The sequence below is a fragment of the Vanrija pseudolonga genome, chromosome 1, assembly GCF_020906515.1.
Source record: "Vanrija pseudolonga chromosome 1, complete sequence".
NCBI classification, from domain to species: domain Eukaryota; kingdom Fungi; phylum Basidiomycota; class Tremellomycetes; order Trichosporonales; family Trichosporonaceae; genus Vanrija; species Vanrija pseudolonga.
In genome coordinates this window covers 2,408,150-2,425,115 of record NC_085849.1, presented here as the reverse complement: position 1 = coordinate 2,425,115, position 16,966 = coordinate 2,408,150, and the positions used below count along the sequence as shown (strand labels likewise).

At 62.6% G+C, this 16,966-nt stretch overlaps 6 protein-coding genes across 6 annotated transcripts; 3 read left to right on the top strand and 3 right to left on the bottom strand.

Moving 5' to 3' along the window:
• Positions 1–172: 172 nt before the first annotated feature.
• Positions 173–1,444, bottom strand: LOC62_01G000920 (uncharacterized protein; the record flags this gene model as incomplete). The annotated part of the gene is made up of 5 exons (XM_062767378.1): positions 1,292–1,444; positions 1,146–1,234; positions 1,000–1,083; positions 307–916; positions 173–213 (listed from the first exon to the last, which is right to left on the bottom strand). Exons 1-5 carry the CDS (start codon positions 1,410–1,412, stop codon positions 173–175), a joined length of 945 nt encoding a protein of 314 aa, XP_062623362.1. The 5' UTR covers positions 1,413–1,444.
• Positions 1,445–1,893: 449 nt separating this feature from the next.
• Positions 1,894–2,494, top strand: MZM1 (Mitochondrial zinc maintenance protein 1, mitochondrial). Its single transcript, XM_062767377.1, has 2 exons — positions 1,894–2,229; positions 2,272–2,494. The coding sequence occupies exons 1-2, from the start codon at positions 1,920–1,922 to the stop codon at positions 2,415–2,417; spliced, it is 456 nt and encodes a 151-aa protein (XP_062623361.1). The 5' UTR covers positions 1,894–1,919; the 3' UTR covers positions 2,418–2,494.
• Positions 2,495–2,698: 204 nt separating this feature from the next.
• Positions 2,699–6,865, bottom strand: LOC62_01G000918 (uncharacterized protein). Its single transcript, XM_062767376.1, has 3 exons — positions 6,680–6,865; positions 6,077–6,568; positions 2,699–6,031 (listed from the first exon to the last, which is right to left on the bottom strand). Exons 2-3 carry the CDS (start codon positions 6,134–6,136, stop codon positions 2,813–2,815), a joined length of 3,279 nt encoding a protein of 1,092 aa, XP_062623360.1. The 5' UTR covers positions 6,137–6,568; positions 6,680–6,865; the 3' UTR covers positions 2,699–2,812.
• Positions 6,866–8,810: 1,945 nt separating this feature from the next.
• Positions 8,811–10,905, top strand: LOC62_01G000917 (uncharacterized protein; the record flags this gene model as incomplete). The annotated part of the gene is made up of 7 exons (XM_062767375.1): positions 8,811–8,842; positions 8,893–8,995; positions 9,036–9,081; positions 9,352–9,721; positions 9,761–10,300; positions 10,345–10,827; positions 10,860–10,905. 7 exons carry the CDS (start codon positions 8,811–8,813, stop codon positions 10,903–10,905), a joined length of 1,620 nt encoding a protein of 539 aa, XP_062623359.1.
• Positions 10,906–10,962: 57 nt separating this feature from the next.
• Positions 10,963–12,140, bottom strand: CND02370 (Eukaryotic translation initiation factor 3 subunit K). Its single transcript, XM_062767374.1, has 6 exons — positions 11,912–12,140; positions 11,756–11,858; positions 11,584–11,707; positions 11,405–11,546; positions 11,101–11,364; positions 10,963–11,053 (listed from the first exon to the last, which is right to left on the bottom strand). The coding sequence occupies exons 1-6, from the start codon at positions 12,009–12,011 to the stop codon at positions 11,019–11,021; spliced, it is 768 nt and encodes a 255-aa protein (XP_062623358.1). The 5' UTR covers positions 12,012–12,140; the 3' UTR covers positions 10,963–11,018.
• A 161-nt stretch (positions 12,141–12,301) lies between these two features.
• Positions 12,302–16,919, top strand: ro-3 (Dynactin, isoform; the record flags this gene model as incomplete). The annotated part of the gene is made up of 7 exons (XM_062767373.1): positions 12,302–12,460; positions 12,515–12,653; positions 12,690–13,860; positions 13,896–14,135; positions 14,174–14,735; positions 14,784–16,009; positions 16,045–16,919. Exons 1-7 carry the CDS (start codon positions 12,342–12,344, stop codon positions 16,917–16,919), a joined length of 4,332 nt encoding a protein of 1,443 aa, XP_062623357.1. The 5' UTR covers positions 12,302–12,341.
• Positions 16,920–16,966: the final 47 nt, after the last annotated feature.

The following is a 16,966-nucleotide window of genomic DNA, read 5'->3' as shown; positions in this document are numbered from 1 at the left end:
CACACAGTCACAGCGATTCAGTCAGCCTCGGCGTCACTACCACCGGGGCGGCTCCGACGCCGTCCACGCCGTCCACACATCTATCCTACATGCGCTGAACAGTTTACAAGCAGCACCGCCCCGCGGCGAATGCAATGATGATAATAGTCTATAGTCATGCCATCGTCGTCTCCTAGATCCACTCGACGTCGGCGCCGTCCGCCTCGTCTGGTTCTGTGTCGTCAGTCAGATCTGTCCGTGGCTCGCTCGTACGAGCGGGCGGCGCGTAGCCGAACCGCGCCCACCGTCCACTATCTATCTACTCACGGTATCCCGCAAAGTGGGCGCCGCCCAGCTCGTCGTCGTCGTCCTCCTCGACGTCGTCGTCGTCGTCATCGTCGTCGTCGTACCCGGCCAGCGCGGTCGACGCGCCAGCAGCCTGCTCGACGGCCTCGCCGAGCATGTTGGCAAACTCGTCCATGCCGTCGTCGTCGCCCGCGTCGTCGTCCGAGTCCTCGATAAACTCCTCGCTCTTGACCTTGGACGCGGGGACAACGGCCGCCTTGCTGTTGGCCGCGGCGCCCCGCTTCTTCGGGGCTGCCTTTGGCTTTGGTGCAGCTGCGGCCTTGGTCTTCTTTGCTGGGGCGGCGCGCTTCGCCTTGGGCTTGGAGGCTGCCACAGGCTCGGGGAGCACGCTGTTGGGCAGCTGCTTGCGCGCGACGCCCTTGCCTGCCACGCTGGAGCGGGGCGCGCGCCCCGACGGTGCGGCGTCAGCCGGCGGCGATGCCGCTGACACGCGCGCCTTCTTCGCCGCCCGTGGTGGCTGCTCGTCCTTGGCGAGTGATGGCTCAGGCACACGGCCCTCAGGCCACGACGAGGACAGGGTGCGATTGACGGTGGGGACGAGCGTGGTCGGCAGCGAGTGGAGCACAAAGGTCTGGAGGGGGGTGTGAGTGGGAGCACACCAGTAACGGACAATAGGGCCTCGTTCCCATGCACCATGCACCGCCGACAACGTACCCGTCTCTGCTCGTCCCATACAAGGGCACACTCGCGCGCCTTGGACGGTTCTTCACGGATATCGAAGACTTGGTGGCCGCCGGACTAGCGGCGGGCGTCAGCGAGCGTCACAGCAACCACAGTTGTCCCCCTCGCCGCCGACTCACAGACACGTCAAACGCCAGCACGCGCCCAGTGCTCGCATACTCGAGCGCGCCCGGCGTCTCAGGCTGCACCGACACGGGCTTGAACTTGTCTGGAGTGTGTCAGCTGTGTCTGCGTGTCGCCGCCAGCCAAGCCCAAGCCCACCCACATCTCAGACCGACGAGGCCGTCGTCTTCAGCCTTGCGCTTGCCGAGCAGCGCGCGCGCGCTCGGCCCGAGCTCGAGCGCAAACGTGCCGGATGGGAGTGCGCCGAGGAGGTCGGTGGACATTGCGCGGCGGCGTGTGTGTGGGTGAGTGTTTGTTACAAGAGAGAAGCAAGTGTCGCCGGGAGCGTCTGAAACTACCAGTGAGTGAGGACGAGCGAGCAGCCCGCCCCAGCAGGCTGGCTGCGAGCCAGAACCGGCAGCTCGAGTTACTCGGCTTCGGCCGAGTCACGTGAGTGCCGAGGGAGTATGGCACTTTTGTCTTCGGGATGCTGCTGCATTGTGCAGCGGTGTGCAGAGGGTGCAGTGTACAATGAGCAGTGCATACGGCACAAGACGCAGTGAGGAGAACACTGGGTTCAGGCTTCTTGCTCGGACAATGGGGAGAAGCATGCCCATCGCGGCCGTTGTGTCGTGGCGAGTGCCGCTGGCTGGTGGCACATTACACAGCAGGCAGCCAAGCAGCCCTTCTCGCCCGATTGCCTCCGTCCAACTCCGCTACCACAAGCCGCCTTCCAAAAGTCAGCAACGACAACCTCAACAAAACCACAACAAAACCACAACAACCACACAATGTCGGCCTTCCCGCAAGCCCTGAAACCCGCAGCGAGGTCAGCCTACCGCGCCGTCCTGCGCGCGTCGCGGCAAACGTTCCACGCCGACCCCGCGCGCCACTCGGCAATGGTGACCACCGCGCGGGGCGTGTTCGCCAGCCCGACATTGACGGGGGACAAGCCGCCCCCTCCGCCGCTCGAGGGCCCGGCGCCCGACCTGTCGAGCGAGGCCGAGCTCGCCAAGCGGATCCAGGAGTGGAATGAGGTCGCGCTGTTCTTGCGGCGGAACGTCGTGCAGGGCCGGCTTGACGAGAGCTCTGGCACATACAGTGCGTGCGATGGGGGGAGGGCGAGCTGACACACCCCCGCAGAGCTCCGCGTCACGCACGACACCGAGATTGGCGACAACGAGGATATCAAGAAGCCCGCGGTCCTGCCCGTCACGCCGTTCCCCAACCGCGGCAAGCGGAGGCGGGGGCAGGCCGCCCAGGAGCAGCCCAAGTGCGGCGAGGCGTGAGCACGCCGGCTCGTTCGATAGCTAGCTACAGCTACATCGCCGGCTCGGCGGCACGGATATCCTGCATGGCATGCACCCTGTATTCCACAATGTGGGCTAAAGCAGCACACCTCGAGCCTGGACAGATCCTTCCGCTTGGCCTGGACCGCTCATGGTCTGAACTTTCGTTCAAGGAACTACTGATTCAATCGCCAACTCATTTTCACTCGAGCCCGTTGCCCTCGTCGCACTTGTCGCTCCGCTCCTCGTGCCCCTCGTGCTCCTCGTGCTCCTCGCGCTCGCTTCGCCTAATGTGGCATCTGTACACTGGGTATATGTGCTAATACAATTGATTGACAATAAAACCAAAAGATTGTCCGCTTGCGCCAGACACCATCTAGGTCGTCGGACATATGCTAAAGGATAATAATCTCACCCGTGCACCGCTTGCACCCGTGAGGTGCAAAGTCAATGTCGCACGAAGTACGCGCAGCACTCGCCATTTCGGCAGAGTACTCGTACGCCGGCAGGTGCGCAAGCCGGCGCTTGGGCGACACGGAGGACGGCGTAATCGAGATGCGTGGGATCGGGCCGCTAGGGATGTTGGCGCTCGTCGGCGTCGCCCGCGGCAGAGGCAGATAGTCGGATAGGAAGGACAAGGCGCTGGCGCTCGGGGGAGGAGGGCGGGATGGTGCCGCCTCGACGGCGCGACGGGGCGTCGAAACAAGCCGAACAGTAGTAGGCTCGATGCGGACTGTTGGCTCAGACGACAGCTCAGTCGGAGAAACGGGGACCACAAATGAGCTGTTGTCCGCGTTCACGACAAACGGGGGCAGGTCAAACTCGCCATCAACCGGCGTGTTGGGCCACGCAAGGCCAAGGCCAGACCCGCTCCCGCCAGCGCGAACAGCGCGAGGCCGCGAGAGGCCAAAGAACGACTCGGCCTTGGCGTCGCGTTCAGACCGGTCGATGCGTCCACGGGGGAAGCCCCAGCCCTTCATGCGGTCATAGCTCGCGTCCTCGGCAGATGGCTCCGCGGCCTCGGGCTCGTCCTCGTCCGCATCGGCATACTTGGCACCTGGAGGCGTAGCTGCATGAGGAGGCGTCCGTAACGAGAGTGAAGCAGGTCGGTGTGGTCGCGACTTGGGCGTCGCCGGTAACGAGTTGGTCGACACCTGGGGAGTCTTGAAAGCATCGACGCTCATCTGCAGCTCAGCAATCCGGGCCTGAGCTTCGAGCTTGTCCTTGCGTTCACGCTCCAGGGCAGACGTGAGGCTGAAGATCTGGTCCCTCATCTCGGCTATGAGATGGCGATCATCGGCGGTAGGGTTGCTGGGGGCAGTGTTCGAGACAGAGAGCAGACGGTCGCCAAGCTTTCGAACCCGCTCGCGTAGTACCGTCGAGTCGCGGCGTTCCGATTCCAGCTTGTCCTCGAGTGTGCGACACCGCCGACGCCACATCTCGACGTCGTCGCGGAGAGCCTCACGCTCCATCTCGGCATCCAAGCGGTCGCGGCTGTCTCGTCTGCTCGCACCCGTCCAGCTGTCACGCTGACTTGCTGGCCAGCTGTCGTGGCGGTTCGACTGCCACACGGACGTGTCGTCGACACTGTCGCGTGACGCTTCGGTGCTCGCTCGTCCGTTGGACACGCCGTCATCACGAGCGTCGTACGGAGGGCGAAAATCGATGGTCGGGGATTCGGGGGCGTCCTCCTCCTCAACTTCACCGAGCACACGGCCTGATGTTCCGCCCAGACCTTGGACAAGGCTGTGTGGGCGAGGACAAGGCCGACCAATCGACCGCGATTGCCAGTCACCAAGCGGTGAATGCGTGTACGTCGGCGAGCTGACATCGGACATTGGTGGAGGAGATGTCGGACCTCGCGAATAGTCGCGCGACGAGTTGCTCCCACTGTCATCTCTCTTGTACGAGATGGAACTCGAGCGGGATCCTGGCTGTCCGACGCGGCGACCGGCAGGGCCAGGAACTCCTCTTGCTCTTGCTCCCTTGACGGGACTGGGGGCCGAGACCGCCGAGCCAAGCGACAGAGACGTGACGCCCTCGAGCCCAAGTGGCCTGGGCCGTCCGCGGCCAATGGTGCCGTAGCCCTTGGTAGGCGTTTCCCGAGACTGGGCAAGGGCGCGCGCGAATCCTTCGCGAACGTCGGGGACTGATCCCCGACGCGAACCGGCAGATGACACGGACGACACGAGATGGAGCTCCCTCAGCTTTGACGGCGTGGGGCCAGAGGTGACGGCGCTTTCGTCATCCGTGAGGGAAGGAGGATCGGCAAATGAAGACGTCGTCGATGGGCGATTGTCAGTGTCTTCGGCAGTGTCCGACTCGGTCTCGTCCTCTTCGGTCAAGACGCCGAGATGCGAGTTGAGAAGCACAGACGACGTCTTTGTCGGCCCAGACACGTCAAAGGTGAACGACGCCGTCTCGTCCTTGGCGTCGAATCGCTGCGGGTAGCTCCATCGATCAGTGTCCTCAAAGCCCGACCAGGGTAATGGCGAGGTGGCCGAGCCGTTGAACGACCCGTTTGTAGAAGGGACGGTGATGGAAGATGGCCTGCTCGAAGAGGCAGTCGAGTTGACCGTTCCCGATGGCGGCCGTGAGGACGTGATCGACATGTCGTCGTCGTCATCGTCAAAGTCGGGCAATGTGATGGCGCTGTACCGAGGTTCCTCGACACGCACACCACCTGTGAGCTTGTCGAGCGCCCGGCGTCGAGACTCTTCCTTTTCCTTGTCGCTAGGCTCGAACTTGAGGCGGCTTCCGTTAAGGGCAGCGTGGAAACGCGACGAGCGCGACGACGGCTCGGGCGTTGAAGGTGAAGGGGGAAAGACTGGGGAGGAGACGCCCAGGGACGAAGGGCGACCCAGCTTGAGATTGGGAAGCGAGATGGACTCGGAACGGTTGTGCGAATGCCGCCTCCGTTGCTGCGTTGACTGAGGTGGGGAATTTGATCTGGAACCCGAAGGCGCGGGTGAAGTCGACGAAGGGGCACCCAGAGATGCGGGGAAGTTGAATGGAAGCGGAGGGGACGTTCGGGAAGGTCGAGGAGGTGGAAATGAGTCGCGCAACTCGACCGAGGGGAGGAGTCTTTGATGCCCCGATGCAGGTTTTGATCCGAAGGTGAAAGCTCCCATGCGAGCCTTGACCGCTGTTGTTTCTTGCTCATCGTGTTCTGCGAGCAGCTGCACACTGCGGATAGTGGGAGTTGCACTTGGGTTTTGCACAGGCGCGACTGGGACATCGTTTCCAAGGTCAATGCTGGGTGAAGTCGTGTGTGCTCCTGACCCGTCGACGGCATCATCAAAGACGCCCGCTATCGACGGTCGCGAAGACGAGGTGCTCTGTTGACGAGAGAATGAGAACGACGACAGCTGACGACGGTGCTCTCCCTGCCTGCTGTCACTCCGCGAATGCCGTTGTGTCCTGAAGGAAGGCATGTCCCCACGAATAGTCGCGTCCAGATCTGCCTTTGTGTAGCTGGGCATTCTCCGGGGCAGCGTCGCAGAGTTCTCGACCGTGCTCGCATTCAAGGGCGTTGGCAGACCCAAGTCGTCTAATGGGTCGTCCCATGACGGAGTGAGCGAGTGAACAGCTCGGGCGGCTCGGAACTGTTTCAACTTGGCGCAAGTTAGCATCGACCGACACCGACGCCATCAACCAACCTTCTTCTTTGCCGCTGTCACTTTTTGCGCCCTGCGCGTGTCCGTTTCTAAAGCGGACATGTTGCGCAGCGCAGGGCAGAGTCAAGATTCTCCCCGGTGCGAGTTGTTGTCAAGTGTAGTAGTGGAGTTGGCACGAGTAGAGTGTCAAAGCATGCGCGGCTCGGCGCTTGCTGGGGTGAAAGGTGAAGGTGGAGAGGTGATGTTGTTGACAGGGCGGGCGGAAGGGGGAGGGGGTGGCGGAGTAGGGCCTCAGTGTGTGTTAAAGGAGTGACGAAGGTCGGTGCGTGCGTCGTCGTGAGAGCACGCGAGAGTGGAGAGAGAGAGAGCGCGGCGGTGGCTGCTCAATGCTCAACCCGACCAAGTGGGCGCAAGGTGGAATGAAAACAGGTTGGGATGGGAGGATGGATGGAGGATGAAGACACGCCAAAACACTTGTGCGACTAGGCCATATGCGCGTGCGCGTGCGAGACCGAGAGTAGCAGACTCGAGCTGCTGCAAGGGTTTGTTGTCAGCGCCATCAACCCTGTCGAGAAGAAGGGCAAAGAGAGGGGGTGGTGGCTCCGAGTGGTGCCAATTGCAGGACAAAGCCGACAGTGGACCTACCTCGATTCGCTGTTGGACGACGCCTTTCGGGGCAAAAACAAACAGGACCTGCTTGCCGGGGGTTTCAAAAGGGCAACAGTCGACAGACCACCCTTGAGGCCGGAGGTGGGTGTGGGGCAAGAAGTTGATGCAAAGGAAAGACTGCGCTTTTGCGCTTGTGTGTGTGTGTGGGTGTATGTGGTGAGTGTCGACGGAGGAGAGGAAGGGAGTAGTAGGTCGGTGTTGTGAAGCACTACAGTACGACAAGTGGACACCACGGTGCACCGTGCGGCCAGCGGGTTGAACCCCGAGTGTGTCCAAGTGGGGTCAAGGGGAGGGCGAGGGGGGGCAAGCTGGGCAAGGGATGGATGGTCACCCATGCGGCATGCGGCCCAGTCAAGCGCGCGCGGTCCGGGTCGTTCGGCAGGACTAAGCAACTTTGGCGGGGCGGGTGGTGCAAGGCGACAAGACGAGGACGGTGCCTCGAATGGCAGCAGGCAGCACAAGACCAGCAGCAGCACCAGTCGCCGTTGCCGCCAGAAGTCGTCGTCGTCGTCGTCGCCCCTCTCGCCTTTCGCCCCACCTACAGTCAACCGCGACGCCTCGGCGCGCGCAGCAGGCGCCAGGCGGGCCCAAGCGTTCAATCCATCACTGGCGCCTTTCCCTGAACTCCATTTTTCCCTGAGAACGGTCTGTGTCTTCCCTCTCTGGCGCGTTCTTTGCTCAGGGACGGGACCCGTTGGCCCAACTTGGCCCAGACACCTTCCTCCCACCCAAAGCAGCAATTGCCATCGTTATTGCCAGCATTGTAAAGAGATGGGACGCGTTTGTTTCAGGGCTTAGCGTTTAAACCACCCCCCGATTTGGCGCGCATAAATAACCTTAGTTTGGCAAAGGTGGTATAATTCAATGGCTCACCACCGAGGCGGCGAGGTGGTGGGTGGCACATTGTAATGTCCCCGATGGCCCACGTGAAGACCCAAGACGGACAGCGCGCGGTCACCCAAGGCCCGCTGCAGAGCCACTGCGCCACTGCTCAAGCTCCAATCTGCCCAGACATTACAATCCTCCGCGCCGCGTTCCGCAGGCCCACACAACGCGGGGTGGCGCCCTGTCGGCCGTTCCTGCACACTGCTCCGACAAGCTCTTGGTCGTCGTCGCTGCCTGCTGCCCCCCTCCGACCCCCTCGTCGGCATTCCAGCGACATTGTTCGCGGAGGAGAGAGGACACTTCATGACGGAAGAAGGGCGGCGGGCGTCTTGCTCGTGAATGCTCCATGTGGTCTTGTATTGTAGCAGAAGCAATTCCCGCAGCTATTTGATGCAGAGCGAGCCGATCAGACATGTAGACCATTGTCTCAATGCCACAATGCCGCAGCGACCCCCCGTTCGCCTGCCTCCTTCGCCGATCAGTCCTACAGCAAGCACGAGCGCAGCGTCCTTGGCACCGCTGTCCACAGGCGGCTGCAGCAGCTCCAAAAGCCCACCGCCCACCAGCACCACTTGCCGCAGCAGCGGTCATTTAGACGCGGCCTTCAGGGCCTATGACAGCCTGGTTTCACTCGCGTGAGCAAGTGACCCGAGATGACGACGAAGCTTATCGCTTGGACGCAGGCCGGATTCACTTGGCCTCGCGCTCCCGAACCTTGCCGTGCTGGGCGAGCAGAGTGCTGGCAAGTCGAGTCTGTGAGCGGTGTTGTTTTGTTATTCGTTGCATGCTACTGCAGCTGACAGCGGCGCAGTCTGAGCCTGCTAGTAGATGTGTGTGGCGGATTGAGGCGCTGCACAGCTAAACCTCGCACAGTGCCCGTTGTGGTCCGCAGAGGATACAGCAACATTGCAAGTCTGGGCCTGGACGGAGCCCCCTGTTCCCCTGTTCCTCGCTCACGGTTCCAGCGGACCGACACAGATACATTCGCGCAAGACGGGGCACAGGTTTGAAGCGCGAATCCAAATCGAGTTTCACGCCCCTGCCGCCTCCGCCTCCTCATCCGCCGCCGCCACCGACGGGCGGTCCGAGCGGCATTGTCGTCGTAGTCGTCGCCTCCGGGTCGACTTTACCCCCTCGTGTGTGCCTGTGACAGACAAGGCCGAGCTCAAGGACGCGCTCCGTCTCGCGGGCGACGAGGCGCGGCGGTGGCAGAGACAGGAGAATGCAGTGCGGTGCGTGGTGCAGTGCGCAGTTGTGCGTGCGGGCGGGCGGGCGTGTTTCGTCTAACAAAGCTACATACACAGCACGTACGACGAGCTGCGGCTCCTGGATCCAGCACAGCGCGAACAGCGTGCGGCCGACTCGGAGTCGTGGCCGGCACTGACGTACAACACTGTGAAACTCGACGTGAGCGACACCCCCGGGACGCTTACCTGACACGACCTAGATCACCGGCCCGGACCAGGCCAACCTGTCCATTGTCGACCTGCCGGGTGAGTGACAGAAAGCACAATAGGGCACAAACGGAACCGGGACGCTGAAACGGCCGTTTCCTCGTTCGTCCGGCACAGGACTCGTGGGCGAGGCACACGCGGCCTTGTCGAGGGGTATGTGCGCGGGGTGTCGCAGGGTGAAACTGACGGTAGAAATCTGCAAGCGGCACCTGCAGAGCGAGCGCACGCTCATCCTGCTGTGCATGTCAGCGGGCGTAGGTGAACGCAGCGTGTGGCGAACCAAGTGGCGGTGCTGACAGACTCGACTAGACCCGATCCGCACGCCGTCGTGCAACCTGGCCGAAGAAGCCAACCCCGCCCTCGACCGCGTGCTCGGCGTAGTGACAAAGGTCGACTACATCGTGGGGCGTGACAAGCAGGCATCACCGTGGGGAAAGGTGCTGAGCGGGACGAATCCCAACTTCACGATGCGGCCAAAGCATGGGTGGCACCCCGCACGACTGATTGCACAGGACGAATATGAGGCGGGCCGCACGCGGGACACGCATATGCAAGCCCAGGCTAAGCTCTTCGCAGAGCAGGGCTGGACGACACATGCTGAGAGGTGTCGCATGGTGTTCGGGTGGGAAGCGCTAAGTGGCACGATCTACAACCTGTTCGGCGAGATGGTGAACGAGTTGTGAGTGGCGCAGCCAAGTGAGGCACTACTTAACCCCAGCGAACCCGTCCTGCGCGTGGAAATCACACGCCGCGAAGTCCAAGTGGGCAACGAGTTGTTCGCGCTGCCGCCGGAAGTCGACAACCCCGTCGAGTGGCTGCACGCCGCCATCGGGCAGCTGCACAAAGCTGTCGACGACAAGATCAGCAAGCACAAAGACGGCACGCAGGCGCTGTACGAGCCCCAGCTGCGCCTATCGGACGCGCTCCGCGCCACCGTGCCAGAGTTCATGCCGTTCAAGCGAGACGACAAAAGCGACAAAGCAGCGAACTACGTTCCACCGGCGTCGCCGCTTTGGCCGAAAAGCGACAATAGGGTTTACTACGACGACGTCGAGGCCGTGCTGGACCAGTACCAGAACGTCCGGATCGGCACCCACTCGCTCCTCGACGCACATGTGCACCTCTTGCGGGGACCGCAGGATGCGTGGCGGCCCGCGGTGACGGCGTACGTTGACGGGCTGCTGTGCGCTGCACGGGGGATAGTGGAGGGGCGCATCGCGTCCCTCGGCTCGTCAGAACGGCTCGAACGCGACCTCATGTAAGTGCCACACCCACATGTGCAGGCACGCTGACTCGCCCCAGCCGTATCGTCGCGCAAGAAATGGACCCACTTCGGGCTGCGTGGAGCGCGATCGCGAGAGAAAGGCTGCGCGACGAGGCGCAGCCGCCAGCCTTTGTCGAGCTGGAGCGATACCGCCCCGACATGCTGAAGGAGTACGACTTCTGCGCCGTCGTCAAGCACTTTGCCGACACGTATGCCGCCGTCAATGGCGCGCAGGCGAGAAAAGATAGCAGGGAGTTCCAGGTCCTCACGCTCGGCGCGCAGATGGTGTATCATCTTGTCGTGTCGTCGCGTCGCTTGTCGGACGGCTTGGGCGCCAAGCTCGCGGGCGAGGTGCGCGCGTTCTTGCTCTCACTCCCTTCTGTGCTCCGCGCCGGACTGGGTTTGAATGGCGTTAGCGCGAGCGTTGGGAAACGCGTGCGACGCTGGGCTGAGCCGGAGCGCGAGGTCGGGCGGAAGCGCGCCCGGCTGAATGAGGAAGAGGAGCAGCTGGGCAAGATTAGGTGCGTGGGTGAGTTGGCGGCGCTGACGCCAGGTTACTGCTGGACGGCGACTGCCACAGCGACGAGGAGGAGGATTAGCTCGATGAGGAGGATTAGCACCGCGCGTCAGACACACGCTGCACGCCACACGCCCCATCGTCGTAATGCCATGCATCCTACATGCTCCTCGTGCCAGCTGGGCCCGACTAGATCTAGACAGCAGCGGAAGCGACCAGCTTGGTGAGCTCTGGGCCGTGTCAGCAACGCGTCTTGCGCAACCACAACCGCACTCACGCTTCAACTCCACGTTCTCCTTGACGACACCGGCCTTGACGTCGTTGTCGCCGTTCTTGGGGACAACAGCAACGTCGCCGTCAATCTCCCAGCCGGCCGTCTTGGCCCACGCGGCCACCTCGGCGTCCTTGAGGCTGAGCCAGCGTGCGAGCTGGCTCAAGCGGACGCGGCGGAACGACGCGGCGATCGACGTCGCGAACAGCGTGCGGAACGTGTCGACAATGTCGCCGTGCTGGGGGAAGTAGTTGGGGTTGGTGCGGAGCACTGGGGCGTTAGTGGGTCGAAGGCGGAAGTCGATACCCACGCTTGGCGGCGTCCGACGAGCCGTTGAACTCGGACCAGAACTTGGTGAACTGACATGTCCTGATGAGCTCGTGCAAGCTCTGCAGGAAGGGCACGGTGGCGATGAACGACTCGTCCTCCGAGTCAATGTCGTGCAGGATGGCCTGCGGGTGTGAGCTGCGTCGCGCGAGGGAGACGTACGGCCGGTTCCCGGAGGAGCGCGAGGCAGACACCAAAGTCTGGGCCGTGGACCGTGGCCGAGAGAGCCTTGATGAGGATGTTGATGATGATGTCGGGGTTGCTCAGCTGGGGGTTGAACTGGTAGCTGTGGGTGTGAGCTTGGAACGCTGCCTCTCGAGCAAGCTCAACGCACAGCTTGAGGATGGCAAGGTTGGCGAGCAGGTCGTACGTTCCCGTCTGGACCTGCTGCGTGAGGTACTCCTCCATGAAGGGGAGGTTGGAGGGGTTGTAGCGGTCTGCGTTCATTGTCAGTGCCGGCCGACGAGACGGACGCCGCGATGACACGCACCGACGCCGTGGATCAGCTCGTGGATAACCTCGGTGCGGGTCGATGGCGTGTGCCACTCCTTGAGGGTCTTGGGGGGGACGGGAGCGTGGGTGGCCGCCATTTTGGTGATGTCTGGTGGCTTTTAGGTGAGGTCTAGGTGGTCGAGAGTGTCGAGGCCGTCGTCTTCGAGGTCGCTCGACAGGCATGCAGGCAACATCCACCTCTTGGGACAAAGAGTTGAAAAGTAGGGCCACGTGGCGTTATCACAAACTTGCATGGCTAGTTTATTTACGTGTACATGCCTTTGGCTTGCTTCCCTGAAACGCGTCGTGCCTCGAGGCGTCTGCTCGTCTCGGTGTGGTTGGTGTTGACGTCGTGAAGCTGGCCTGGCCAGCACCATCTCACCATTGACCACACCCCACCAAAGCATGCCGAGACGACCACAACAGCCATGACCACGCCCGAGATATCTCTGGGCACACGAGTCCAGGTCACCGCCGGCATCGGCACCGTGCGGTGGACTGGCACCAACCCCGCCTTTGCCACTGGCAATTGGGTCGGCATCGAGCTGTGAGTTGAGGCGGGCTTCGAAGGCTGGGGCACGGGGCCGTACTGACGACGTAGCGACGGCAAGACGGGAAAGAACAATGGCTCGGTGCAGGGCGAGTCGTACTTTGAGTGCGAGCCAGGCTACGGCGTCTTCGTGCGCAAGAGCACCGTCAAGCTAGCAGAGCCGGCAGCAGCGGCGCCGACCCCGAAGACGGTGAGTCCTCCAACGTCCGCCGCTGACCGACTCTAGCCCCGCCCGTCGTCCACGACAAAATTGACTTCATCGCCGAGCGCGCCAGCGTCGCGCGTCGTATCGTCGACGCCCAGCCGCGCGTCGACACCAGGCTCGAAGGCTACCCCGCGCCCGAGCTTGCCCGGCGCCACGCGGACCGTACCCCGCTCCTCGACGGCGACGACGACGACAACGCCGCCGAGGTCGGGTGCCGCGCCAGTAACGGCTGCCAGGCGCGCAACCCTCGCCGGACGGCCAGCGGCGCGCGTGAGCACCATTGGTGCCACCTCGGCGCCGCAGCGCGCCTCGACAGCATCGACGCCCATCTCGGCCAGTCCGATGCCACCGAGCTCGCTCCGCCCTTCCTCTGCGTCGCTGTCCGCCGCGTCGGCGTCTCGCGGCCCCACACCGTCCCGTGAACCAGGAAGCATGCCCCCGCCAGCTGTTCCTGCACCCAGGGCGTCCATGCTGCCTCCGCCGTCGCCGGCGCGGAGTGTCGCTCCCTCGCCGTCGAGGACGTCCACGCTCCCTCCCTCCTCCCCGGCGCGCAGCGTGGCTCCCTCACCGTCGAGGTCGGCCATGCCCCCGCCTCCCGTGCCTGCTACACCTAAGCGCTCGTCCCGTGCCTCATCGCTCGTGGGCGCCTCACCGCGTGGGTCCATCGTGCCTCCTGCTTCGCCACGCTTGTCTACTATCCCGCCCGTCTCGCCTTCGCCCCGCGTGCCCAAGGTCACGCCTATAGTTCCACCGCCTCTGGAGACAACAGGACCAGTCGGTATCGTGGCTGTTCAGACGCCGTCGTCACCCGCCGTTTCTGTCGCGTCTTTGAGGGCCGAGTCGCCGGCTTCGGCACTCGGTACCGAGACGGAGCGCGATAATGCGTCGCTCCGAACTGCCACCTCGCCTACTGCTTCAACAGTTACGCTTGGCCTTGGTGTTCCGTCCCCGCGCGTTGCTCGCGGCACTCACGGGCGGCAGCTCTCTACATCATCGAGTGCTGGTGCCCCCCCTGCACCCGACGTGGAAATGGTTGCACTCATCTCGTCGCAGAAGCGTGAGATTGACGATTTTAAGATCAAGGTCAGGCTTCTGGAGTCTCGGCGAACAGAGGACCAGGAGCGGATAAAGACTTTGGAGAAGAAGGCTACCGATGCCGACCAGCTCCAGGCCATTCGTGCCAAGTTGCAAAGTGAGTTAACGACGAGGCCTTGCGCTAATAACCAGCCAAATTCCAGGAACAGCAGTCGGTCTTGGTGAACGCCCAGCGTGTGGCGCGGGATCTGCAGTCTGACAATGCCCGCCTCGAGTCCCGGGCTGCTGAGGCACTAGACCAGCTCGAGATGGCTACCCTCGATCGCGAGGTAGCGGAAGAGAAGGCCGAGGCTGCAGAGGCAGACAATGAGCGCTTGGCAGAGCGGATCGCCGAGTTGGAACTCGAGGTCGCCCTCGTCAAGGAGGAGAATGGTGGGTTGCGACCTGAGAGGGGCCGGCTGACCCGCCAGCCGAGTATGAGAAGCCCGTCCTTGGTCTCGAAGGTGAACGTTCATCACTCGCCTACGTTCAGCTGGAGAAGCACAACGAGAGGCTCAAGGAAGCGCTCATCAGGCTGCGTGACATGACCTCCGAGTCGGAGAAGGAGCACCGCACCAAGATTACAGACCTTGAGAAGGAGCTCAGCTCGCGCGAGGACGTCAACAGCCGCCTCGAGCTCGCCGAGTCCAAGCTCAGCAGCTCCGAGGCTCAGGTCGAGGATCTCAAGCAGCAGCTGGACGACGCGTTGCACGCGGAAGATCTTCTTGTTGAGCTCACGGAGCGCAACCTCCAGATGTCGGAGCGCCTGGAGGAGATGCGTGTCACCATTGAAGATCTCGAGGCGCTCAAGGAGCTCAATGATGAGCTGGAGGAAAACCACGTTGAGACAGAGAAGCAGCTCGACGAGGAGATTGCTCTGTTGTCATTGCAGCTCCGCGAGGAGCGCTCCAGATCAGGTGAACTTGAGTCCATCGTGGCCGATATGGAGACGACGATCGGCCAGTTCCGCGAGCTTGTGGCGGGTCTCCAAAGGTAAGTGCTGAGATTGTTCGCCGTCCGTCGCAGCACTGACGCTTGCAGTGAGATTGACGGTCTGCGTGTCCAGCAAGCAACGCAGGAGCACCAGTCCGCAACTGCCAGCAAGGAGTCGCAAGCCCTCCTTAACCTCAACCTCAAGCTGCAGTCCTCGGCGGCCAAGACCCAGGTCAAGACGCTCGACGTCGAGCTCAAGAAGCTGGAAGCTGCGCAGCTGGCAGACCACTTGAACATTGTGCAAGCGTACCTACCAGACCCCTACCTCGAGAGCGAAGTGGACTCGACGACCGCGCTGCTGTTCTTCAACCGTGTGGCCGCCAAGATCGACATGCTCGCCAACGCCGTCTCGCAGATGCATGGGCTCCCCGCTGCCCTCCAGGATGTCCATTCAGAGCGTCTTGTGGGTGTCTGTGAGCTGCGTGGCAAGCTGCGCCAGTTCGCGACCCTCAACCGTCGTTTCGCGGCGGTCATGCGCCGCACCGACCCCGAGGATTATGTGTCGTTTGGCCGAGTCGTTCCCGAGGTCGCCGGCGTTGAGGGCAAGGTCGATGCCTGGATTGGGCTGGTCAAGTCTGAAGAGTTCAACGAAGGTGACTGCGTGAGAGAACTGGACAGCTTGCTATCGCAGTTCAACCACCTCGCCGAGGTCGTCTTCCAGAGACCAGGGCTCGATGCGTGCGAGCACCAGCTGTCGCTGGCGTACACGTTTGAGGACGACCTAGACAACTTTGCGGCGGCGGTCGGTTATGTGCGCCATGCGATCCAGTCCTTCATCAGCGAAGATGGTAAGATGGAGTTCGTTGCAAGGAACGCTGACGTTTCAGACGTTGAAGTGGATCTTGGAGACTCGACTTTGGAGGAGGCCGTGTACCAGCCAGTGCAGGACGTTCTTGACCAGGTCCGCTCGGTCAAGGTGTCTGCCGGCAAGCTCTCGGCGGTACTGGAGGAGGCAGTCCGCGCACAAGTGGCCCTTCTGCCCGAGTACACCGTGTCGCTGAGCGAGCTGGTCACGTCCATCTCCAACGCCGTCGACATCGCCTTGCGGCTGGCTCAGCGTATCGCGACGCACATCGGGTCGCTGCGTTCCTCCAAAGGGCAGCTGCGCCTTGCTGATATCCAAACCTTTCTCACCGAGGTCACTGCGCCAGTCGGAGCGGCCGAGCTCGCCCCGTGGGACATTATCGGCCACTTCATCACTCGCCTCGTCATGGACCTCGACAATGCCCTGCCCAAGTTCCGCAATGCAGCCAAGTCGGGCCAGACTATTGACCGTGAGTTGACAAGTGAGTTTGTGCTGACGCGTCAGTCGAAACACCTGCCCCATGGCTTGCTCGTGTCGTCGCTATCAAGGAGGCTGCGCAGTACAATGCCGAAGCCGAGCGAAAGGTGTCACGCCTGTCCGAGGAGCTCAAGGACATGTTGCGCGAGGTCAAGATCCGCGATCAGACCCTGCAAGAATCTGGCGTCAAGGTCGAGACTCTTGAGCGGCGTCTGGAAGCGTCGCGCAAGCAGGCCGACATGATCCTCGAGCTCGAAAACGACATTGCCAAGGCCAAGAAGCAGGAGAAGGTGTACGAAGACGCGATTGAGGCGCTGCAGGCAGAGCAGGACTCGCTCGAAGCGGAGAATGCGCGGCTGCGGAAGAATGGTGGCGGTGATGGCACCGCTGCACCGGGCGACGCTCTCGTCGGCGTCAGCGTCAGCGGGGTCGAGGCCGGCCACCTGGTCGACCAGATCGAGAACCTCAAGAGTGCCCTCCGCTTCCTACGGGCGGAGAACTCCCTGCTCAAGTCCAAAGATTTGTTCAACGACATTGCATCGCTGTCGCCTCTCCGCACGGCCTCGCTGGAGCCGGTTCCCAAGCTCATCAAGAGCACCGAGAGCGACAGCGAGGACGACGCGGACCTGCCCGTCACGCCGCGCGCCCACACGGGTGTCACGCGTCCCGACGCGCGCTTGGCACTCGACACCGAGTCCAAGAAGCTGCTGAAGGAAGTCGCCAGCTTCACCGCCGTGCCACGCATCGTCGACATCTCGGGGCTTGGCGCCAACGGCCCAGCGTGGCGCAGCCGCCGGAACTCGCCCCAGGCGCAACTACGCCGCTTCGCGGCAGACCGGCACGCCCTCGAGCGCAAGGTCGAGAGCCTGGCGGACCGGGTGGCCGCTCTGCGACGCCTGTGAATTGTACAGTCCATTTAATAGTTTGCCCACTGTGTGCATATGTAGAT